This window comes from Aethina tumida, chromosome 7 (assembly GCF_024364675.1).
Source record: "Aethina tumida isolate Nest 87 chromosome 7, icAetTumi1.1, whole genome shotgun sequence".
Taxonomy (NCBI): Eukaryota; Metazoa; Arthropoda; class Insecta; order Coleoptera; family Nitidulidae; genus Aethina; species Aethina tumida.
The window spans coordinates 2,747,657-2,772,532 of NC_065441.1; the positions used below are offsets into that span (position 1 = coordinate 2,747,657).

Genomic DNA, 24,876 nt, shown 5'->3' on the forward strand with positions numbered 1-24,876 from the left:
AATTATAGTAACTTATTTAAATATATTAAAAATATGAGTTTACTACTTGAATTAGATTACGGTACATGTAGTCTTCACTGTTTTTTTCTGACATTGTTTTGCCTACTATGCATGTAGTCAGTTTTATTCTTTAAAGTTTTATATTATTCTTAGTCTATTAGACCATTGATTACTTACCAACTGTATTTTGCTTATTATAATTATTTAATAATGTCATAATTAAACCATATGGTGGAGTGTAAGAAAAATTATAATCCGGCCTTCCTAAGTCCGAGAGAAATAAGTAGAGATTGTTGAAAGACTGCTTCTAAATAACTCAATCGTTTCCTGTACCAATAAAAAATTTGAAGAAACAGGATAAGTTGTAGCTATGAAATATAATCAGCGAATTCAAAAAACTATAAAGAAAATCGAATGTTAAAATGTAATTCATTCTTATCAACTTAAATTTAAGGATTCTAAAGGAAATGGGACTAGTTTAAGAGCTGTCAAAAGAAGGTTTGTGGATGGAGGTTTGTTTGACCAGAAACCTGTAAAGAAAAGCTTACTTACTTCTACATAAAACATTTGTTAATCCCACTCTCCAACATAGTGGAGATTCAATAGATCCCTTCCATCGTATAGAAGGACACTTGGACCGACTTATGTACAGGGATACAGTAAACAACAATTTGCTTTCACATATTGTGATGATCAAACCTACTCTACAGAAAATATGTGGGATTGCATTGATTCGACATAAAAATTATATAAATTTAAACCAACTTTACAGCAATGTCATATTTAGAAACATTATGTCCAGCTCAATTCAGAAAAATAAATGTACAACAAAAAGCATTTAGTACAATAAGAAAATATTAATTTTTACTAAATTAATATTATTTTTACAGTTCACATTGAATAAAATAGTTATGGCAATAAAATTTATCATTTTAAAAAGTATCTGTTGTTGTATTTATTAAATTATCCTTCCCAATCAGGAACAGTTCATAATTTTATATTTTTTATTATACACGAACACAATCAATTAATGAGAGAAAAATATATTATTTTAAGTGAAATAATTTATTTTTTTAATTCATTGTTTTATTTACGCAATCTTTAAAGCATATACTCAACTAAAATCATTTTTACTGTAGAATCCCTTTGCGTGGCAGCGCCCTCTTTTGGTAAACATTGGAAAATGAAGGGAATTTCTTAAATGATTTTTTCTTTTTAAAGATTGGTAACACTGATATTTTGATTTTTAAAGATCAATTTCAAATGAATTAAAAATTCCAGTTTCATACACAAAATAATAAATTATTCAAAATGTGCCCAACACTGTTCGAAAGGTAATGAAATATGTTAAGCCATAATGTTAAAATAAATGCGTTTTAAATTTCAGCGCTTTGTTACAAGTGGCGTCTAACATCCATATTTACCCCGACGAAGACATTGAATTTTTGCCAGTTAACATAAAAGACAAGCTGCTGTTAACGATTACGAGGTCTCCGACTCTGACAAACAAATTAAACTTGAACCTTTGCCTTCCATTACTGCTTCACAACAGAACCAGAATTTTATCAATTCCGTTTTTGTATAAAAAGAACCTGCACAAACTCTCGGAAGATCTTATTAATCAATTGTATAAATGTCCCGAGTTAATGGTTCTCATACTTCCAGATTACATGAAATGCTCTCCTAAAGGTTCGAGTTTATTACTCTATTGTCAGAAATAATTCAACTGTGTTTTAGCCCTAGTAAATTGTTTTGTGAAGTTGCCTAATTTGGAGCGGCTTGAGATGAAACATTGCGACGGTGTTACGCACGATGTATTAAAAGTTTTGTGGCGTAATTGCCCCAAACTCCGAATAAAACCCGGAGAAATATTATTTATTTAATACAAGTCGTGCTATAATACTGTCATTAATTCATACCTTTATTACTGTTATGGTGTTTTGTTATTAATTATACTATAACATTACAGTTGTTTTATTTCATTTAATTATAATAAATATTATTTATTTTTGTGGCCCCATTTGCTTTCGATTATGTGGTGTCGCCATCTATGCCGGGTACACCGCAACCACCTATAGGGTCCTGTTTCGCCCTATCGATCGTTTTCCTGCCACATACAAGTGTTTGTCATCCGTGCTGTCAGTTTCAAAACGTCCCAATTATTGTGCTAAAATGTCCGGTTTCGGTGACAATTTCGACCAGAACGTCGACCCGGCGGCGGAGTTCCTGGCCCGCGAACAGGACGAACTGGCCGGACTGGAGGACGAGGTCAAACCGGCCGCCACATTCGCCCCAGTTCTGAACGGAGGTACGTTCCAATTTAGGGGCGTATTTGCCCCCCATAAATTTACCGAGTTGCATGGAAACAAGTATATATTTGTGCATGGTTGTGCTTTAAGTGTTTCTGTTGCAACATAAACATTAAATACACAACGTAACGGATGCGTACTCGAGTATATATTTTGTTCCCATGGGTCTTTCAATGGGTTGATGTTGTTTAATTTGTGATTGATCTGTAGATGAACCTGCAAACACTAATTCGGCAAGCAGTTTCGAAATGGTTGAGAACATTGAACAAGAACAAGCAGAACAAGTTAAGAATGAACAGGTTGATGGTATGTTTTAGTTTATTTTTGTGGTATTTCAAACATATTGAATTAGAGATGAAGTAGTGTGGTTTTATAGGAGGTTTTAGGCAAAATTTTACGTGATTTGCTACAAAAACTCAACACACAACATATTATATCTGTAGAATTTAATATTTGTGTCCTATCTGTTGTTTAGTATTTTATTATTTAGTGTTGAACTGATTGAAATATAATAGTTTTATGATGTGTAATATTATTGAGCATGCTGTTATTATTTATTAAATCCATTTGTTCAATAGTCGCATTTTACATATTGAGGTCAGACTTTTCATTAGTTTATTTTAAAGAATAATAAATAATAAATTTATTGAATATATACAATGTTTAAAGTTTATTTAGAAATGAATGCATGATTATAGAGATTAATTTATTTCTTTTCTTTACTAGATAATTTTTTTCTTTCGGATAATGATAATCCATTTATGGGTAAGCCATTTTGTGTGAAATGTGTTTGTCCTTATTTTCCAATTATTTAGTTTATTTATTTAGCAAAGTGTGTAAAAGTGTAGCTTTTGTATGAGCATGTGTATATTTTTGTAGATAACCAGCTGAACATAGACAACCAAGATTTCTATGATAGAGGTAAGAAATCACACAGTCAAAAATTCTATATTATATATTAAAAATATACAATAACTATAATAATAAGTCAAATAAGTAAATGTATAAAATAACCAGCATACATCAACTGATTAAAAAAAATAAATATAAATGTATATTTTAGCCACCCCTTCGCCCCCGACAAGGTCGGAGCCCCGCGAAGAGCCTGAGAAGATCAGAAAGTGGCGCGAGGAACAGATCAAACGTCTCGAGGAGAAAGGTATAATTAATATCATTGCACACGTTAATTTTTCTGTCACGTTTTAATCCCTTATGCTACCTGAAAATTAAAAAATAATACTTTAATAATTGTGCAGACAAGGAAGAAGAGAAAAAGAAACAGGAATTGAGGGAGATTGCCAAGAAAGAACTGGAGGATTGGTACAAGAATCACGAGGAGACGATAGAAAAAACGAAAGCAGCCAATAGGTAACCTTTTCGATTTATCTTTTCAATTATCTTTTACTGTAAAGCTTGTGTTTCTGTTTGTGCTTGCTTAAACAAAAAGGGACGCAGCAAAGTAAGTTTTGTAATTAAACTAATTAATCAACATTATCGAATTACTACTTAAAACCTTTAAATATTGTTTAGGAATGCGGAGAAACAGTTTGTGGCGGAGGACGATGCGATTGCCCCCGGAACCGAATGGGAAAGGATCGCGAAACTGTGCGACTTCAATCCGAAAGCAAAGCAGGGTAGCAAAGACGTGTCTCGCATGCGCAGCATCATACTGCAGATGAAACAGACTCCGGTTCCGATCAAAAATTCCGCCTAACCCTGTCCGAATTGTCTGGGAGCCAACATGATTAGTTCAAGATTATATAACTAATTATACTGAATAATTATACATGTATTATTGCTATTATCTCGTTTTTCTTTGTTATACCATCGCGGTTTGATTTCTATTAAGACAATATTTAAGGTTTTTTTCGTATCGATTTTGCTAACTGATGTATATGATTGTACCAAGATGTAGACTAAGAAATAAATATTTAGTTATACGTTTATGATAGTTTTTATCAAACCTAAAGTAACTGACATACCAATTTATAGTCCATGAAAGCTGCTTGAGATTTTTGAGCTGGTTCTCCTGTGGTGTGAACATCATCTCACCTAAAACATGTAATTTTAAACATTTACAGTTACAAATTGGTCAATATTTACTAATTGATCTGTCGCAGTTATAGAAAATCAGTATTTCCATATCTGGGCAACACTCAACAATTTTTCTTAAAGTTGCTTCAGTCACATTCACGCAGTTATCAATTTTTAACTCCTTTAAATTTTTGCCACTTGGTCCTTCAACCAGGGCCGATATTCCTTCATGCCCAATCTGGAATAATCACCCATTAATTATTAAATTAAATTATAAAAATAATATTACTGACCGGAGTCTCTGACACAGCAATGCAAACTAAATCAGTCAGTCTTCCCAGAGACATCATTCCTGGATTGTCCACCTTGCTGCCAGTCAAATTGCAATATCTCAACTTGGGGCAACTGTATGACAACACTTGAATCACCTCATCATTTATTGTAGAACAATATGTCATGAATAGTTGCTCCAACTTGGGCAGTTTTATAAACAAGGCCTTCAAAACTACAAAACAACAGTTATAGACAAATCCACTATGAAGAAAAGTGACAGTACCTTTAGGAGAACACCGGACGTGTGCAGGAAACATCAAGACCCTCAACTCTTGGCACTTTCCAATTTCATTTACCAGTTCTTCAGACACTTTCTGTATGTTGGCCGTCCTTACATTCCTTAAACTTATCACTCTGGTCCTGCTGTGAAAAAGCAGTGGCAAACAATACTCCAGATTCAATGTATTAGTCAATGTGTGTGAGTGGGTGATTCTGACCAACAGTTTATCTTTCAAAGAGGGCGGCATACATATTATGTCCTCTTTGGGGTATTTTTCTATGTTGGTGGCCACTTCATCTACACAGCTGGAAATCAATGTCATTATGTTATTACGTTTTAGTTTATGCGAATTTAATTACCCTTGGATTAAAGACAGGCAGCAAGCTTTTCGTCCTGATCTTCTGTTCGACATGTTTGGTGGGATCGGGGGCGATTAAATCAATTCTTGTTTGTTTGTTGTTGTTCGCTGATCAGCTGTGCGAATACAAACAAACAGGTTTGTCAGGTGCAATGACAGTGTTCTAGACACTCGTTGGGGACGTTCGGAGGATTTATGCTCGTTTTGTTTCAGACATTACACAAAAAAAAATATGTATGACATTGATAATTTTAATTTATTAACAACAATATTTTGTTGTTTATTAGGTATCAATTTTTGTTGTCAATGTGTACGACATCTATTGGATTATATGTGAACTTAATACATAATATGTAATTGATTTTGGCAAATTTTAAAATTTGATTACAGGAATCTGTGATGAGTGATGTATAGTAAACACATTACCTAAAAGATATCGCGCATATCGAGAATAAAAGACCGTATTAAAAAATTAATATATTTTTAATATAATTTATATTTTTTTATTATGATTTATAATTTTAACATTTTATATATACTTTTTTAATAAAAAAAATGTTACTCAAAACTTATTTGCTACTAAATTTTGAAACATTAAATATATGTACAATATATAATTATAAATATAAATTACTATAATTTCGTTTGATTTTTAAAAATCGTTAAAAATTTTTTGCATATTTTATTAAACATTTTCAATTGACCAATTAGAGGAGATCAAAAACGCTGGGGTCCTTGTTGAAGTATGTTAATTTCGGACAATTCATGTATAATTGTTCTTCGACTTCCTCATTTACGGCGGAGCAACATGTCATACATAGTTTCTCCAGCTTGGGGACGCATCCGAACAACGTCAACAACACTAAAACACAATTACTAATTACCGGTGCATGTAACTTAACCCACCGACCTTTACGGCTGCACTTCACGCCGGGTGGAAAGTGCAGCTCCCTTAACTCGGAACAGTTTGCTATTTGCATGATTATGGGGTCGGTGATTTTAGGTACATTTTCTTTGTGGAGTCTCTTCAAGTTTACAATTAGTGTCCTCTTGTGAAACAATAATGGAAGGTAGTTTAAATCTATTACGTTGATACAGTTTGAGCGTGTGATTGCTGACAGGAGATCGTCTTTGATGAAGGCAGGTAAAGTTTCAATGTCATCCTTTGGATAGCTCTCAATGTAACGTGCCACTCGATCGATGCAACTGAAATGTTACAATAGGATTGGGATGTTCAGATTTAAGGCTTACCTTTGCAACAATGTGGGGCAATTATTTTCGAGCTCTCTGTGCATTGACAACTCTTTAAAGTTAATTGATAATTTTCTGTTTTAATTTGACAGAATAACAAATGAATAATATTTAATTGTTATGGTAAAAGGATATTAGTAATTTGTAAATCATAGGAATTTTAAAAAATACATAACACAATAAAGTTAATAAGATAATTTAAAAGACACAAGAATGAGAAATGAAAGATATTGTTACACGTATCTTGATAATAATAAATCTTTTGATTAGATTATTCTTAAATTATAATATTATATTCGTAATAATCATATAAACGGAACAATGCTAAGTAAATTCTAAATAGTAGGTATAAATAAATAAGGCAAGAAATATATTTTATGTAAATCATTTTATTATGGCAAAATTCATGATAACGTTAAAATTCTATAAAACAAAAAATATCAAGCAGCGCAGTATAGTTTGAGGTGTTCCGTGCTGCAAGATTTGTAGCAGCATTCGTCCACAATTCCACGTCTGCCTTTTATCGGGACGAAGTTCCTTGCCGATTCTTCGGTCAGGAACGGATAAGACATTTCCCAGCCCATCATGTCCTCGACCCCATCATTATATTCTGGATTCAACAAATCGTCTATATCTAGATAATACAAAAATCATCCAAATATTCCACTGCGTATATAAAATCATAAACAAAAATACTTACAGTTTTTTTTCGCTTTGGGATTGTAGTACATTCCTTCGCAAATGAGACTGAGTGCCTTCCCCAATTTTTCGCCGCAAAGTTGCTTCCGTTTGTCCATTTTGTAATAGGGTGAGGCATCCACGACCATCAAATACACGCAACAGAACACAACGAGAATTTTGTACATCTGAAAATCCACGACCTTCTTTAAACAATGTCTCATTATTTTAGTAATAAGTGAATGTTTAAAATGCTGTTGTATACAATTATACAAATTATTCTGAATACTTTCTTTCTTTAAAATGTTGCTTTTGATGAATCTAGTAGAGGAAAGTTGTTGTTGTTTGTCCGATGTTCGGTTGAAAAAAAAAAGACGAATTGGAAATTTATACAGTGCAAGAAATAAATTAATAAACAACGCATTTATTTGTCTTCCTAGAATTGTTATAATAATTAGATACCACCTGAAATGAGGCAAAAACTGCTAGAATAATCTGAATTATTTAAAAATAGACGAATAAACCCCAAACATACAAATGTAGTAAATTAATAAACAGTTGAACATCAAAATGGTATTTTTAAAGACAAAGCCCTTACCTTATAGTGATCTCTGTACGAGCCCGTGAACAAGTGATATCGAACAAGTTAAGGGGGTAACTTTTATATGAAATCAGTTACCAGGTCGATTTTTGCACCTTGAGACAAACAACACGGATGTAGGTGTTTGAATAATGTAGGGGGTGTTTTTTGAATTCACACGTCTAGTTTAATTATCATCAAGCCGTCAGGGCCGAACTTAAACTATTCATCTGACTATCATACATTTTCATAGAATATAAATAACAATTATGAGAAAAATTGTAAATTAAAAAGACAGAACTCACATAAATTTTAAATTTTTAACAGAATTCAATATCTTAAATAAAGTATTTAAAATTTTACGAGAGAAACTTTAATATTAATAGACACACTTTGTAAATATAAATTAACTATAATAAAATATCACAAATAAATGTTATAAAAAGTTATACAATAAAATATAATTAAAATTAAACTACAAATATTGTTTAATTATAATTTGAAAATTAAAACGTTTGTTTATTAGTAATTTATAATATTTAAATGCTGTCCTGGAAATAGTGATGGAATTGTCGTTGTCGTGTGAACAAATTTCCATAAATTTCATTATGGAATCTTAGACGAAATTAATCAGGACACCTTAATAAACTAAAACTTCATGTTGCATCAGTCAATCTTTATGATACAAGATGTAACAAATTAATTACGACAAAAACTCTGCATTTAAAATGTTTGAGTTTATTGTAGTTGGATCATATAATCATGATTATAATTTAATTGTGACGAAGGAACAAGTGTCTCTTCCATAATACATCCAAAGACATGACATTAACCTTAATCGTTATGTATGAGGTTAATTTTAGTAATCAATCGGTATAAAAGATCCAATCGTTCCTCCAGAGCATCAGTGTGATACAATTTTCACTCAAGGTAAGACTAAAGCAAGTTTTACACTTTACTATTATTACATTTGCAATTTTTATATTTTCAGATGAAATACCAAACTAGTTTAATCCTATTCTTGTCTATTTGTTTTTCATTTGCTTTTTGTATCCACTTATCGCCACCGTCTGATGAAAAGGAGGCGAGACATTATTGTGGTGACGCCTTAAGTTCGATGATGTATCTGGTGTGTAGAGGCCGATATGCAAGTTACCATAAAAAATCAGGTGTGATATTAGATCAATAGTTGTAGGATTATTAATAATAAAATACTTTTTAGTCGGACAATTGTGGAAATATGGCCTGCCTGAAGAAGAAGAAATGAAGCAGATTGAATATGATGATGGCCCAAATGATATTTCGGTTAGGAAACGTCAAATTGTTCAAGACTGCTGCTACAAACCATGCACAATAGAATACATGAGATTATATTGTGAATAAGTTTTTTATAATGAATAAATTTATTGACGATTATAAATTGCCTACTTTTACCCTTACCCTACCCTTTTGATATAATTTTTATATAAGAAAAATCAAGTTTAATTCCTTAAATACCGTTTATAGAGTTATGTGAATTTATGTGAATTTATATCGTAATTTGGAAAAATATTTGGAACCCATGTTTTATAATTGGAATTTTTATAATTTCAGATGAACGTTTGGACTGGCATAGTCCTTTTCTTATCTATTTGTTTTACATTTATGTTTTGTGCTCATTTTTCACCACCTGATGAGAAGGAGACATTATATGGGACATCTTGGCCTCGATAATGTATCTGGTATAATAACTGCAGGATTTTTAATAATAAAAATTATTTTTAGTCGGATAATTTTTGGAAATATCGCCTGCTAGAAAATGAAGAAAAACCAGTTTATTTTGATGATAACACAAATAACATTTCGGTTGGAAAATGTGGGATTATTCCTGCACAGCTTCAATGAGAACTGTAAAAATGATTGAAAACATCGTATTGTTGAAATAATATTAGTATTTTGTAAAATGAGTAATTAATGTTTCACTAAAAATATAAAAAATATACTAATTATTTTAATCAATTGGATTTTAAAGGTTATATAAAACAATAATGTTATTAAAAATCTTTTATAGTTACAAACATGAGAAATAGGAGCAGTTGTTGCACGGTCTTTTATAATAATAAATATGGTTGGTTATATTATTCTTTAATTATAATGTTATATTATATACAATGTCTTATTGTTTGAAATAAGTGAATGTTTAAAATGTTTATACAATTATATAGATTATTATGTATTCTTTCCTTCTTTAAAATATTATTTCTGATGAACCTAACAGAGGAAAGCTGCTTTTGTCTGTCTGATGCTCGATTGAAATAAAGACCAATTGGTATTTTACAGTGCAAGAAATAAATTAATAAAAAACGCATTATGTTGTGTTTTCTTAGAATTATTATAATAATTAAATATCTCCCAAAATGACAGAATAAAGTGAATTATTGAACAGTAAATTAATAAACAACGTAGTAAATTAATAAAATCAAAAACATCTGAAAATGGCATTTTTAAATAAAGGCAAGTACAGTAAGCTCATACGTTGCTGTGATCTCTGTACCAGACTCTGAACAAGTAAGATCAAGCAAGTTAAGGGGGTAGGAAATAAGTTACAGGGCCCAACGTTGCACATTGAGACAAACAACACTGATGTAGGTGTTTCAATAATGTGGGGGTGTTGTGTTTTTTGAATTCACATGTCTAATTTAATTATCTTCAGACCGTCAGGGCCGAACTATAAAATAATAATAATAAAATGTTTAAAAATTTAAAAATAATGTTATTCAAAAATTAACTGTAATAAAATATCATAAATAAATATTATAAAATATTGAAATAGAGCAATTTAAAAAATATAATTATAATTAAACCACAAATATTATTTATGTGTGCTTTGAATCTTAGTAATATATAATATTTAAATGCTGTCATGGAAATAGTGATGGAATTGTGGTTGTCGTGTTGACAAATTTCCATAAATTTCATTAAGGTGTCTTAGACAAAATTAATTAGGGCACCTTAATAAATTAAAGCTTCAAGGGGATGATATGTGCATCAATCAATCTGTATGAATCAAGATGTAACAAGTTAACTACGACAAAAACGTTTAATATATTCAAGTTTATTGTAATTAGTTCATATAATCATAATTATAATTTAATTGTAAGTCAGTGACAAAAGAACAAGTGTCTCTTCCTTAATACATCCAAAGACATGACATTCTCCTTAATCGTTATGTATGAGGTTAATTTTAGTAACCAATCGGTATAAAAGACCCAACGTTGCTCCAGAGCTTCAGTGTGATTCAGTTTTCACTCAAGGTAAGACTAAAGTAAGTTTTATCCTTTACAGTTACTACATTTGCATTGTTCATATTTTCAGATGAAATACCAAACTAGTTTAGTCCTTTTCTTATCTATTTGTTTTTCTTTTGCTTTCTGTATCAACTTATTGCCACCATCTAATGAGAAGGAAGCGAGACATTATTGTGGTGACGCCTTAAGTTCGATGATGTATCTGGTGTGTAGAGGCCGTTATGCAAGTTACCATAAAAAATCAGGTGTGACATTAGATCAATAGTTGTAGGATTTTTAATAATAAAATACTTTTTTAGTCGGACAATTGTGGAAATATGGCCTGCCTGAAGAAGAAGAAATGAAGCAGATTGAATATGATGATGGCACAAATGATATTTCGGTTAGGAAACGTCAAATTGTTAACGACTGCTGCTACAAACCATGCACTATAGAATATATGAGATTATACTGTGAATGAGTTTTTTATACAGAATAAATTTATTGACGATTAGATATTGCCTATTTTTATCCTTAACCTTGCCTCTTTAAACATTTTTATGTATATTTATAGAAGAAAAATAAAAAATTTCCTCAAATATTATTTATAAAACTCTTACTTCTGAGATTCTGTGTTATGTACATATTTCTGAGTTTAAGAAGGATTAAATTGCAGAATTTATATCGTAATTAGGAAAAATATTTGGAACCCATGTACTATAATTATAATTATGAAATCTCAGATTGGCATAATCCTTTTCTTATCTACTATATTTGTTTTGCATTCATCTTTTGTGCTCATTTTTCACCGACTGATGAGAAGGAGACATTATATGGCGACGACTAGGCCTTGATAATGTATCAAGTATGTAAATGTAACAACAAAAACCAGATAGCATTTTAAATCAATAGGTGCAGTATTTTTAATAATAAAACACATTTTTAGTCGGACAATTTATGAAACATCGCTAGCAAGAAAATAAAGAAATAAAGTAGTTTTTTTGATGATGATACTAATAATATTTCGGTTAGAAAATGTGGGACTGTCCATGTTTTTTACACTGAATAAATTTATCGACGATTTAAAATTTGTATTTTTATTTTTACCCTTGACTTTACCGTTAAGTATATTTTTTATATAAGAAAAATAAAGTTTGAAATATTTTCATACATAATATTTGAAGTATAATTTAATTATATGTCAGCGACAAAAGAAGAAATGTTTTCAAATGTTTCAGAAACGTTCAAAGACATGATATCGAAATGCATGAGGTTAAAATCGGTATAAAAGACCTAATTGTTCTTGCATAGCTTCTGTGAGAAGCTATAAAATTGTTGTAAACATCGGATTTAACTCATTTTAAGAAAGAATCAAAAATATTTGGGGTATTTTTATTTTCCATTGGGCATTTACATTTACATATATTATTTTATTACGGCAAAATTCAATATATGATAAGTTTACAATTCAATAAAATAAAAAATAGTATCAATCAGCGCAATATAGTCTGAGGTGTCTGCGGGTGCAAGGTTTCTTGCAGCATTCGTCCACGATTCCGCGTCTGCCTTTTATCGGGACGAAATTCTTTGCCGATTCTTCAGTCAGGAGCGGATAAGACATCCCCCAGCCTATCATGTTCTCGACCCCATCATTATATTTTGTATTTAATAAATCTAAATCATATAAAAATATTCATAATTTGAGCGTAATAAAATCGTAAACAAAAATACTTACAATTTCTTTTTTCTCTTGAATATTCGAAGTGGTATTTTCCACGGCAAATAATTCTGACCGCCTCCGCCAATTTTTCGCCGCAAAGCTGGATAGGTCTGTCCATTTCGTCAACAGATAAGGTATCCACGACAATCAAATACAGGCAACAAAACATAACGAGAAATTTGTACATCTGAAAATTTTTATTATTAATTTATTAAAATTATTACGAATTCTTTCTTTTTGATGCTCGACAGAAACAAAGACGAATTGAAATTTTATGCAGTGCAAGAAATAAATTAATAAGCACTGTAGTAAATTAATAAAATCACACTAAAAATTATATTTTTAAATAAAGACAAGTACAGAAAGCTCTTACGTTGCTGTGATCTCTGTACCAGATTCTGAGTAAGATAGAGCAAGCTAAGGAAGCAACTTTTATAGGAAATAGGTGACAAGGCCGAATGTTGCATTTTGAGACAAACAACACGGATGTAGGTGTTTCAATAATGAGGGGGGTGGTGTTTGAACTCACATATCTTCTTTAATTATCACCAAACCGTGGCCGAACTGTAAAATAATAATAATAATAATAATAATAATAAAATGTTTAAAAATTTAAAAATAAAGTTATTTAAAAATGAACTATAATAAAATATCATAAATAAATAAAAAATTGAAATTGAGCGATTTAAAAATATAATTATAATTAAATTACAAATATTATTTAATTGTAGTTTGAAACTAGGAAATTTTGTTTATTAGTTAATTTAATTTATAATATTTAAATGATAAAAAAATATTTTACATTGAATAAATTTATCGACGATTTAAAATTGTTTTTCTACCTTTACTTTTGCTCTTACGTTTATACAAGAAAAATCAAGTTTGAAATATTTCAATAAACTATGATGAAATGTGCATCAATCAATCTTTATGATCCAAAATGTAATAATACGTCAATAACTCTACGTTTAAAATATCTGAATTATAATTCAGCGACAAAAGAACGAGTGTCTCTTCCATAATACGTCCAAAGACATGACATTATCCTTAATCGTTATGCATGAGGTTAATTTTAGCAATCAATAGGTATAAAAGATCTAATCGTTCCTGCACTGCTTCAGTGTGATGCAGTTTTCACTCAAGGTAAGATTAAAGCAAGTTTTATCCTTTACAATTCCTACATTTGCAATTTTTATGTTTTCAGATGAACTACCAAACTGGCTTAATTATTTTCTTATCTATATGTTTCGCATTCGTATCCTGTGCACAATTTTCGCCACCATTTGCTGAGACTGGAGAGAGACATTATTGTGGTGATGAGTTGGCCTTGAAGTTGCATAGGGTGTGTGGAGGCCGATATGCAACATACAACAAAAAATCTGGTACGAGATTCATTGAATAAATCATTAGCTGGGGGTATTTTAATAATAAAATATTTTTAGTCGGACGGTTTTGGAAATATCGTCTGCCTGAAGATGGGGATATGAAGCAGATTGATTATTATGATGACACAGATGATATTTTGGTTGGAAAACGTGGGATAGTTCATGACTGTTGCTACAAACCATGCACAGAAGCATACATGTCTTTATATTGCGAATAAATGTTTTACATTGAATAAATTTAACGACGATTAGAAAAAAAAATGTTTCTCTACTTTTACCTTTACTTTTTGATACAATAATAATAATAATAAATTTTTATTTATGTCAGAATTAACTTTAAATAGATACACAACAAATAAATATATATTGACAAAAACTTTGCTGACCGTTTTTCTTTTCTTACTATCAGTGAATCCAGAGAATGTTCTTGCAGCAATAGATTCTGATTATAAGAAATAATTTTTATACGACGAAAATAAAGTTTGAAATATTTTAATTCCTCAAATTCCGTTTCTGGAGCTCTTACTGCTGAGATTTTGTGAATTGCAATCACCTTTTTAAGCACAGTTAAACTGCAGACTTTTTATCGTACAATTAGGAAAAACATTCGGAACCCCACGTACTTCGTCGAATTGAATGTGTCTGGATCGGCAGGTGTTTTATTAAGTTTCCAATTTTTGAGCCCGCCTTTGTTATGCAGATTCCATAAGGGCCGAAACAAAATTACCGGTTAAATTGACCAGATCTAAACAGAAAGTGAAAAAAAATAAATTGAAAGTTGGATTTTACGATCGTTAACGTTTGAAAATTCATAGTTTCCAACGGCCGCACGACGGGCACGAAAATTATGGACGAAAAAAGTTCACGCGTCACGAAAAAATCTTTTCCATTTCACGGTCAATTTTTCTTAGCGACATTTTTTTATTTTTTAATGTTTATAATATTTTTAATTTGATTTATTATTTCTAGTTTAAAAATATATTATTTTGATCATTTTTGTCCATTTTTGAAAGATTTTTTATTTTTGGGAATAATTATAATTTATTTTTAGAAATTTTTCGTATTTTATAATTTGTAAGTGAAATGGTAAGTTAATTAATTAGTCATTAACTTTATGAAAATTATTCTATATTACAACATTATTTTGATTAAAAATATTGGACAAATTTGTGCTTGAAACATATTTGGAGAATATAAGCTTAGAATATATATTACGAAATTTTTCTGAGCAGTATATTTTTTGTTTTCGAATGTTTCTACTATTTTATAATTTGATTAACTAATTCGAGTTAAAAACATAATAATAATAATAAGCACAGTTAAACTGCAGACTTTTTATCGTACAATTAGGAAAAACATTCGGAACCCCACGTACTTCGTCGAATTGAATGTGTCTGGATCGGCAGGTGTTTTATTAAGTTTCCAATTTTTGAGCCCGCCTTTGTTATGCAGATTCCATAAGGGCCGAAACAAAATTACCGGTTAAATTGACCAGATCTAAACAGAAAGTGAAAAAAAATAAATTGAAAGTTGGATTTTACGATCGTTAACGTTTGAAAATTCATAGTTTCCAACGGCCGCACGACGGGCACGAAAATTATGGACGAAAAAAGTTCACGCGTCACGAAAAAATCTTTTCCATTTCACGGTCAATTTCGCAACCGAAACGCATTACCGAGATTAACGCAAGGGGAAAAACCTGATGAATTTATGGCGCGATGAGATTGTTTACATTGATTCACTGTTTCGGGTGGCAATTAAACGGATATGTATGGGGTTAATTGTCGTAAATCCTTCCAACAAAAAATGATACTTATCTGAGTTATCGGTTTTTTTTATTGGTAACTGGAACAGAATTAGACAATGGGAAACCAAGCTTAATTTGAAACTCCAATCTACTATTAGATATGAACGAGTCTGACAAAAAAGTACTGAAATCTATTAAGCACGTTTTTGAATAATGCCCCCTCGATATTAAAATCTCCATTTTGGTAACAATAAGGCTTGAACTGGACCAATTCCTTATAATCGTGCATAAAATCGGCCATAAAGTCAACAATTTCCACTTTATGCCTCCATAATGTTCGTCCGTACGATAACCTTTCAAATAACCGTATTTACGACTGAATTATTTCAAATAAACTCAATTTAAATAAGCCACTTTGTTCACTTAAAAATTATTTATGGCAGCTACAAAAACTGAAGTTTTTAATATAGCGTGTTTAATAAAAATCTGGATGAAATAAGCTAATATTATAATACATTGTTGTTGGTTGGAAGTTCCGAGATTGGGGAAAGTTCAGCCCCCCTATGTAATTTTACACATTTCATGAATAAACTGGATGGTGTTCAATTAGTTTCACCCTATTATTATTATAACGAGGGCGCACAAATATATTACATATTTTAAATTTGTGAGCATGGTCTGTATTTAGAAAATTAATTTGAAATTTTATATTTTATATTCCTTTAGAAGTACCTATTTTATATAGTGTTGCCCCTAAAAGAGCATTTCAGTGACCTAATTTAGATAATCGTGTTTTATTTTTGAATTGAAAAGTCAATAAGCTTACAACAAAAATAACATAAAACCTCCAACACCCAACAGAATAAATCAAAGTATACACTGATCTACAGAATTAAATAAACTGTTAAACCAGAACTGCCAACAACTATGGGATTCACTAAGCAAGTAAGTGATAAAACTAACCATCCAGTTTTGGGGAGTGTCCCAACCCTTCATGGAGACCAAGTGCTATTGACCCGACTACGTAAAAGACAACAAAGCTTACTCATCAGTATTTAATGAAACAAGAAGATGTTGTGACTGCAATAACAAGATATACTGGTAACATGAAACACAGAGAAGTCCGGAAGGATTACCACACAAAGACTTTTTATTTTTGTGAATAATTATAAATTTATTTTTTAAAAATTTTTGGTATTTTATATTTCGTAAGTGTAATGTTTAATTAATTAATAAATAATCATTAACTGCCAAAATTATTCTATATTATAAAAAAATTTTAATCAAAATTATTGGACAAATTTATACGTTCTTCGAGAATGTAAGTTTTAAAACGTGTATTTCGATATTTTTCTGAACAGTATTTTTTTATTTCGAATGTTTCTAATATTTTATAATTTGATTTATTATTTCTAATTTAATAATATAGTAAGGAATCTTATAATATATTTTTTATAAAAATTTTTGTCTGTTTTGGGTGATTTTTATTTTTAGGAATATTTATAATTTTTTTTTGTTGTTGAAATTTTTATTTTTCTTAAGTTAATGTTTAGTTAATTAATTAACAGTAATCAACACTGTCAAAATTATTTTATATAACATTTTAATAATTTAAATTATTGGACAAATTTGTGGATTTCAGAATATAAATTTATTTATTTCGATATTTTTCTTAGCGACATTTTTTTATTTTTTAATGTTTATAATATTTTTAATTTGATTTATTATTTCTAGTTTAAAAATATATTATTTTGATCATTTTTGTCCATTTTTGAAAGATTTTTTATTTTTGGGAATAATTATAATTTATTTTTAGAAATTTTTCGTATTTTATAATTTGTAAGTGAAATGGTAAGTTAATTAATTAGTCATTAACTTTATGAAAATTATTCTATATTACAACATTATTTTGATTAAAAATATTGGACAAATTTGTGCTTGAAACATATTTGGAGAATATAAGCTTAGAATATATATTACGAAATTTTTCTGAGCAGTATATTTTTTGTTTTCGAATGTTTCTACTATTTTATAATTTGATTAACTAATTCGAGTTAAAAACATAATAATAATAATAATCTTATATTTTTTAATCTAATGTATTGACAACTTTTGTAAGTTAACTAATTAACAGTCATTAACTTTGTCAAAATTAATCTACATTACAATAACATTTTCATTAAAATTACTGGACTAATTTGTGCATGTAACATCCTTTGAGAACATCAAACAAAATAAATAATTGCCGTATATCAAATACAATTCCAATATGCTCAAATTAATATAGTATGAGTTCAAACATGTCGTTAATATATACATTTACATGTGACAACTTTGCCACAAATTACAATAATTACAATTAATCCATTCATTGAAAAACCTAAAACATTATAAACTCCCCAGAAACTGACAGTTAAAATCCCGCATTAATCAAACGAATAAAATTGGAATTATTTGTAATAACTTTGATTGATAAATTACCCTCAAAGTCATATGCGCTCGAATCGGAACCAATTAATCTTTTCCGGATTGTTTTTACCGCCCTAATTGATTTTGCTAAGCCGAAACTTAGGAGGATTTACAGCTGAAATAATATTCGGTCCATCGACATTTCCTCTCTTATAAATTTACGATTTATCCATTACGTTCCTTTATATTTTATACCTATCAGTTTTTTAAAATAACGAACATTTTAATCAGGTTTCGAAAAGTTTTGGTCGTGACGCACATTCAAAAAGTTTCAACTATAAATCGTAGATCGTTGAAACCACTGTCTGACTTTTAGACGCATTAACTTGCCAAGCTCCCAGTTAATGTTTCCATTCTCAAAACTTACTTGCGCGTAAAAAAAAATCGAAAGTGGGATCCTCTATTTATTTTACGCCGGCAAAAAGTGGCAGTTCATTAAAAATTATATTCGAAAAATTGCACTCGGTTAATACATTTTCATTATAAAGTTGTAAAACGTCTTTGGTGGGGCCTCTTTTTTTTCCGTTTGAATTTGTATGATGAATCGTAACAGTTTCGATTTGTTCAAGGGTTCATTATTCAGTTCATCAGCTTCCAGACGACAATTAAAAGGCATTCGAAAATCCGCAAACGAGAATTTATACGGGTTTATTGTTCCTGCCAACGTCCATTCAGGATATTTCATTTTCACTAATTATGACGTCCCTTTGTCTCTGTAAAGAAAACGTACTTATTAATTAATGTCTGCTTAAAAATTCTTGGAAAACATTAATGCTTCAGTACAGGCAAATGTTGACCTCAGACATACGAGGGTTAGACTATACTCTCTGATTTTTCCTAGCTTCGATATCCTGTTGGAGAAGCTTCAAGTCATTAATCACTCCATTCCCTTATTGTCTTTCAGAGTACTGTCCGACTCGTTTTTGGTATTAGTTGAACTGATATCTTTCAAATGAAAGTATTGAATCACATAATGATGACCATGATTTTCTAGGTCTACAAAATTTAAAATAATACATAATAATGTATCATCTGGACTCTTGAGACTTGAGAATTATGAAATTGTTTCCACTCTTGTAAACTGGATTGATGCGCCGCATGTTGACCACAATTTCTCCAGCTTACCGATTTTAAAATCGCATCAGATTAAGTTGTCTGCCTCTCATCTCGTCAGACATTCGTCACATGAATTTTTTACTTGATGCCAGTAAAACGGCGCGCGAAACTATCACGTCGATCTGTGCGAATTAAGTCTGCCTCATTTAATCGCGCCTCGTACTGTTCTCGTGCTTAATTGAAAGTGAAAAGCTTTTAGTGACGTTTTCATTAAATGCGCCTCCACCGAATTACGTTATGCCCTCTCATGACATGCAAACATTTGTGTTTCGAATGTGGTTTTAATTAAAAAAAAAAAAAAATTGCAAAAGAAAATTGTTCGTGATTTGGTGAACTTAATTTTAGTGAATATGAAGGTATAATAATAAATAGAATAGATATATTTGTTTTTTGGGAATTTAAAACAATTTATATTATATATAGTGTATATTTTATATATTTATTGTACTTCGTGATTTTCTATTTAGTGAACTTAATTTTTAGTCAATGAAAAAGAAAATTATGGAACAGCTTATTACAAGTTAATATTGTTATTATTAGGATTATTAATTTTTTAATCGTAAAGTTCTAATAATAACCTTTTAAGTGTTTTCATAAAAGTTATATATCATCAGAAAACCTATAATTAACGAAACGCAGACTTCAAAATAAATTAATGACTTTGCGTGCTTTCAGAATTACAATTTGACACGATAAGAATCTGATTTTAGCCAACGTAGCGGTAGGTCAAGAAAAATCAATATGACAAAAAGTGGTAATAATTCATAATTATCACACAATATTCTTTGCTTATTAAATAATTAAATGTATTTCATTATTTAATTTAATTGATTTTAACCAATAATTAAAACGTGTGTGTATTTTATATTTTCTGAAAATTCGTGTTTGTATAATTTTAATAATATTATATATAATTAATTATATTAATATATAATATTAAATAGAATATATATTTTTAGTTTTTTGAGAGTTTAAAACAATTTAAAATATATATATATATATATATATATATATATATATATATATATATATATATATATATATATTATATATTTTATATATTTATTATATATACTCAGTGACAAAGAAATTGCAACACCAAGAAGGGAGTGTTTAAATTTAATATTGTTTTGGTTATTCATGGACGTTATAGCAAGGAGATTTAATCGTTTACTCCTTGCCATAACATCTATGTTTTATCAAAAGAATATTAAATTTGACATCCCCTTCTAGGCGTTGCAATTTCTTTGTCATTTAGTATATATACGACTGTGACTGTGACTCTCTTCACAGCAGAAATATAAAAACTCCATTTTACGTATTTTAAGGCAACAATGTATTTTTACTCTGTAAAAAACTTGGACTTGGAACTATTTTCATGTCTGATATACACCTTAAGAAACCAGCAATAGTTCAATATCTTCTAATATTTCAATTAACTATTTTCAATTACAGGCATTTTGTTTTTTATTTTTATCTTCGTCTTTTGGTGCTTGAAATGATTTAAATTCAAAAAACTAACATTTAAAATAGTGAAATTGAGAATATGAAGCTATTTTTCTCTTAATACAAATAGTTTTATTATAATTTTAAAAATTACCTAATATTTTTTTTTTTTGAAATATAAAATATGTGATTTATTAAATTTTCTAATTTATTGGATGTTTTAAGAATTTTCTTCCACGTTGTAGTGTGTAATTGTGAGAAAAAAATCTCTCATATCTCAATGTTGATTTTATCGTTTTATGAGGCCATTAATTTTTTTCTTCTAAGACATTATACAACTCTAAAACAGCATTTACATTAATGTTCAGCAACAAATTGCAATCATCATTTATTACACAAAAATTACAAACCTGTAAAAAATTAATAGCTCATTAAATTTAATTTAAATTCACTATTTTAAAAGTAAATATACCAGCAAAAATGGATGATAATTAATAGAAAAACGTAAAATTTTTAGAGAAAACTTTCGGATTGGTATTGAATGAACGTCGGGTTTGTAAACTTGGTACGCATGTCTTTCGCGTGCGCCGCGACGACGTCCATTCAGTTCCGCGGAACGCAACCGGCCCAACGCGTTGCAACGGTCCCGCTGGTAGCGTCGCCGAAGCGTCTCCAACGTCGTCGACTGTTTCGACGCACGGGAATTTCGCGCCGTCGGTTTCGTCGCTCGCGGAATGTAGTTTTCTTGTTCGGGTTACGGAGGTCTTCTGGATATCGTCTCGAAGGTAGGAATATGTTGTTTTTGACAGGTGTGGGTGGTTTTTTCAAAGTTCCAACTTTTACAGCTGCGAGTAAATAAGTTTTTGTAAAGTTTGAAATTCAACTTTCGAAAGTGACTGTGAAGTTTTCGATTAAATTAAAGTAAATAATCTTTGTTATTTTCACTAATTTTTTTATAATATAATAATATAACACCTTTATTAAAATAATTCAATTTTGAAGGTATTTTTACAGTTATTAGCTAAATGGAAAACTTTATGAATACATAAATTTTAAGGTATATAATAACTACAGAACTCACATTTTTATTATTAAACAAATTAATGATCAGTCATAAAATAAAAAAATAAATATTTTATTATATATTATTATATTTATTTAATTAAATAAATTTTAAGAACTGTAATAATTATAAAACGTACACTTTTATTATTAAACAAATGAATGATCAGTCATAAAATAAAAATAAAATATTAATATTTTCATTTGTAATTTTAAATTATATATTATATATTTAATAGTATATTTAAAATAAATTTAATTATTCCCATTAAAACAAATTATGTTATAATTATGAAAGTTAAACTTTAATAATAATAATAATAATAATAATAATAATAATAATAATAATTTTAAGGGTTGTAATAGTTATAATACGTATCCAACAAATTAGTAATTAGATATAAAATAAAAAAAAAAATAATTGATTGATAGCTAATTATTAATAAAATAATTTTCAATTTGGTTTAAACCAAAATTCGACATTACTATTTAAAATAAAATTCTTATCAAGAAAATAAATTATACATTACATACTATAGTTGCTTCATACATACCAATTACTTAATTTTTATTTTTAATTGTGAATAATTATAAAATAATAAAAATTAATATAAGCTAAATATTGTGTTTTAGTATTTTAACTTATTTCCACATTAATTTATAATTAAGATTAAGAAAGTTAAACTTATATATAAATATACATAACATATAAATATTAGATTGTATTATAAAAATTAGTGCTAAAATTAATATTCTGTAAATATATAGTTTTTTTTAAATATTAAATTCAATTTGAAATTTTAAAAGGTAAAAAACTGAAATAAGCTTAAACGATATGTTGTAACATTTTAAATTCATTGGTAAATTTAAAACCATGTATTTTCAATAGAGTTTTAAATTTAAATTAAAAAAGTTATTTATGGATTAAATACTACAGCTTTTGCATATTTACTAAAATATATATTGTATCTAAAATTTATTAATAAATATTTTACTGATGTTTAAATATTTAAGTTTTCAGAAAGATTTTACATTGAACATTTTATTTGATAATTTTTAATTTTAAATATATAAAATTAGTTTTCACTTTTTTAAGGTTTATTTTATTTTATTGATAGTGATTTTTAGTTCAAATTTTCTAGATTTTTTACAATATTATTTAGAATATTACTTTCTTCTAAAAAGTAAAAGTAAATTTTGAGATTGTTAATTGAATTTTATTCCATTTTGAATTTTATTTCCATTAAAACAAATTAATTTAGTTAAATATATATAAATAATGTTTTTTAAAATATAATATTCCGTAATAATGTTTCTTAACATTAAATAAATTGCATTTAAAATTGTAGAAAACTGATACAAGGTTAAACGATGTCATAAATATTGTAATCTTTTAAATCATAGGTTTAATTTCCATATACAGTTTATATTTTCATATAAATATGTAATATATAATATATATATTTCCAATACAGTTTAAATTGAAATAAATAATATTCTTTTTGGTTTAAATATCAAAACTTTTGAAGTAATTTAATTAAATATATATCGTAACTGATATTTTAAATGTTCGTGAATAAAAAAAATAAACAAGTCTTTTACTGATGTTTAAATGCTTTAACTCTATAGAGATTTTAAAAAGCAAAATTTTATTTATTTATTTATAGTTTTAAATATATTTTATAATAATATAATTATGAATTTTCTTTTATATTTCATTCTGAAGGAAGTTTTTCAATTTTTTAAAACTGATGATATTTTAATTGAAAGTTTATTTTAAAAACGATAATGTGTGATTTTAAAATTAATTTTTTTCACAAATTTGAAATAAAATAAATCTTGCAAGGTTTAAATAGTTTTTAATATCCTAGAAAATATTTAGTTTTCTTTATAAAATTTATTATTGAATTACTTTGACTTATTAATTAATTTAATTTATTAAGTGTTAATCATACAACTCTGGTGTTGCTGCAATATGTTAATTTGTAAGTGCAGTTTGTTAATCACGTTTGCTCAACTATTAAAGCAAACAAACTGCTTATACTGGAAGCAATTTCTTGTGGTAAACCGTGTTGTGAACTTATATAAATTTCAATGTATTCGTTAGACAGCTTATAACTTATAAAGTTTCCGCACAATTGTATTTTTCAATCCCCGTTTCGACGTCATGAACTTAAACTCCCACATTCCAAACTCAAACAAGTGCTACCGTCTTTACGATTTTTACACCCCACGAATAAATCCACTTCTTTTCCAAATTAAACGTACACAATGTCGAAAAAACACGAAATATATTTTCCGGAAGTAATTAGAGGACTTAGGGGTGAATTGACCTTTACAAACGCACAATAGAACACGTCACTCTCCCCGGTCCGAGACACAAGAGAAGAATCTTGATAAATGAGCCGAAACAAAAAAACCCTCTCGATTTCCTGTTTGGATTTTAGTTGGTGTACAAAAGGAAATCATTTAAGTAGACGCCTCTACGCTTTATTTTATATGTCGTGCATTGCGAAGTGCATTAAACTCCCACGAAAACAATGCAAAACTTGTGTAAGGTGTGGCCACAAATTGCCGGCGCATCCCACTTTCATTATTCGACATGTTGACGTCGAAGGATAAAAGTTGTCCCGATCCGGGACCGCAAATTTCAAGGATTATTCGATGCGATCAAAAAAAAAAAAAATTTCTCGAGACTGAAAATGTGCCATTCCACTAATAGGAAAACTTTTATATGGCGGAATTAAAGGGATATTAGAGTCCTTTCTAATACGGCGTCGACTTAAAAGAGTTTCGTTGTAAAGTTTTTACGATTTCGTTTGGCAGGGATCAGTTTTATTGTTCGTTTATTATTGGATATTGATCAAAATTTGTTATTAATTTTATTAGTGGTGTTTTATTT

At 28.9% G+C, this 24,876-nt stretch overlaps 6 protein-coding genes and 2 long non-coding RNA genes across 12 annotated transcripts; 5 read left to right on the forward strand and 3 right to left on the reverse strand.

The window, feature by feature from the left end:
• Positions 1–1,204: 1,204 nt before the first annotated feature.
• On the forward strand, positions 1,205–1,968 carry LOC109603601 (uncharacterized). The gene is made up of 3 exons (XM_020020093.2): positions 1,205–1,334; positions 1,388–1,689; positions 1,738–1,968. The coding sequence occupies exons 1-3, from the start codon at positions 1,312–1,314 to the stop codon at positions 1,881–1,883; spliced, it is 471 nt and encodes a 156-aa protein (XP_019875652.1). The 5' UTR covers positions 1,205–1,311; the 3' UTR covers positions 1,884–1,968.
• A 127-nt stretch (positions 1,969–2,095) lies between these two features.
• On the forward strand, positions 2,096–4,253 carry LOC109603595 (clathrin light chain). Of its 4 annotated transcripts, XM_020020083.2 has the most exons (8): positions 2,099–2,308; positions 2,520–2,615; positions 3,036–3,074; positions 3,189–3,230; positions 3,373–3,468; positions 3,566–3,677; positions 3,757–3,768; positions 3,840–4,253. In XM_020020083.2, the coding sequence occupies exons 1-8, from the start codon at positions 2,173–2,175 to the stop codon at positions 4,021–4,023; spliced, it is 717 nt and encodes a 238-aa protein (XP_019875642.1). In that variant the 5' UTR covers positions 2,099–2,172; the 3' UTR covers positions 4,024–4,253. The 4 variants fall into 4 exon arrangements, with proteins under 4 accessions (XP_049826012.1, XP_019875642.1, XP_019875644.1 ...); XM_020020085.2 differs by lacking the exon at positions 3,036–3,074; XM_020020084.2 differs by lacking the exon at positions 3,757–3,768 and having other exon boundaries at positions 2,102–2,308.
• On the reverse strand, positions 3,388–5,521 carry LOC109603594 (protein AMN1 homolog). Its single transcript, XM_020020082.2, has 6 exons — positions 5,256–5,521; positions 4,900–5,201; positions 4,637–4,848; positions 4,413–4,581; positions 4,292–4,361; positions 3,388–3,528 (listed from the first exon to the last, which is right to left on the reverse strand). Exons 1-6 carry the CDS (start codon positions 5,306–5,308, stop codon positions 3,525–3,527), a joined length of 810 nt encoding a protein of 269 aa, XP_019875641.1. The 5' UTR covers positions 5,309–5,521; the 3' UTR covers positions 3,388–3,524.
• A 332-nt stretch (positions 5,522–5,853) lies between these two features.
• Positions 5,854–6,600, reverse strand: LOC109603606 (uncharacterized). Its single transcript, XM_020020096.2, has 3 exons — positions 6,506–6,600; positions 6,165–6,460; positions 5,854–6,116 (listed from the first exon to the last, which is right to left on the reverse strand). Exons 1-3 carry the CDS (start codon positions 6,547–6,549, stop codon positions 5,962–5,964), a joined length of 495 nt encoding a protein of 164 aa, XP_019875655.1. The 5' UTR covers positions 6,550–6,600; the 3' UTR covers positions 5,854–5,961.
• A 289-nt stretch (positions 6,601–6,889) lies between these two features.
• On the reverse strand, positions 6,890–7,845 carry LOC109603602 (insulin). 2 transcript variants are annotated; one of them, XM_020020095.2, is made up of 3 exons: positions 7,782–7,845; positions 7,206–7,371; positions 6,890–7,139 (listed from the first exon to the last, which is right to left on the reverse strand). In XM_020020095.2, exons 2-3 carry the CDS (start codon positions 7,369–7,371, stop codon positions 6,946–6,948), a joined length of 360 nt encoding a protein of 119 aa, XP_019875654.1. In that variant the 5' UTR covers positions 7,782–7,845; the 3' UTR covers positions 6,890–6,945. The 2 variants fall into 2 exon arrangements, with proteins under 2 accessions (XP_019875654.1, XP_049826013.1); XM_049970056.1 differs by lacking the exon at positions 7,782–7,845 and having other exon boundaries at positions 7,206–7,699.
• A 734-nt stretch (positions 7,846–8,579) lies between these two features.
• Positions 8,580–9,125, forward strand: LOC109603603 (uncharacterized). The gene is made up of 3 exons (XR_002191820.2): positions 8,580–8,693; positions 8,755–8,932; positions 8,986–9,125. It is a non-coding gene; the product is annotated as an uncharacterized LOC109603603 (long non-coding RNA).
• A 1,848-nt stretch (positions 9,126–10,973) lies between these two features.
• On the forward strand, positions 10,974–11,487 carry LOC109603604 (uncharacterized). The gene is made up of 3 exons (XR_002191821.2): positions 10,974–11,056; positions 11,118–11,295; positions 11,350–11,487. It is a non-coding gene; the product is annotated as an uncharacterized LOC109603604 (long non-coding RNA).
• Positions 11,488–13,874: 2,387 nt separating this feature from the next.
• Positions 13,875–14,429, forward strand: LOC109605527 (bombyxin C-2-like). Its single transcript, XM_049970058.1, has 3 exons — positions 13,875–13,892; positions 13,954–14,131; positions 14,192–14,429. Exons 1-3 carry the CDS (start codon positions 13,875–13,877, stop codon positions 14,350–14,352), a joined length of 357 nt encoding a protein of 118 aa, XP_049826015.1. The 3' UTR covers positions 14,353–14,429.
• The last annotated feature ends 10,447 nt before the right edge of the window (positions 14,430–24,876 follow it).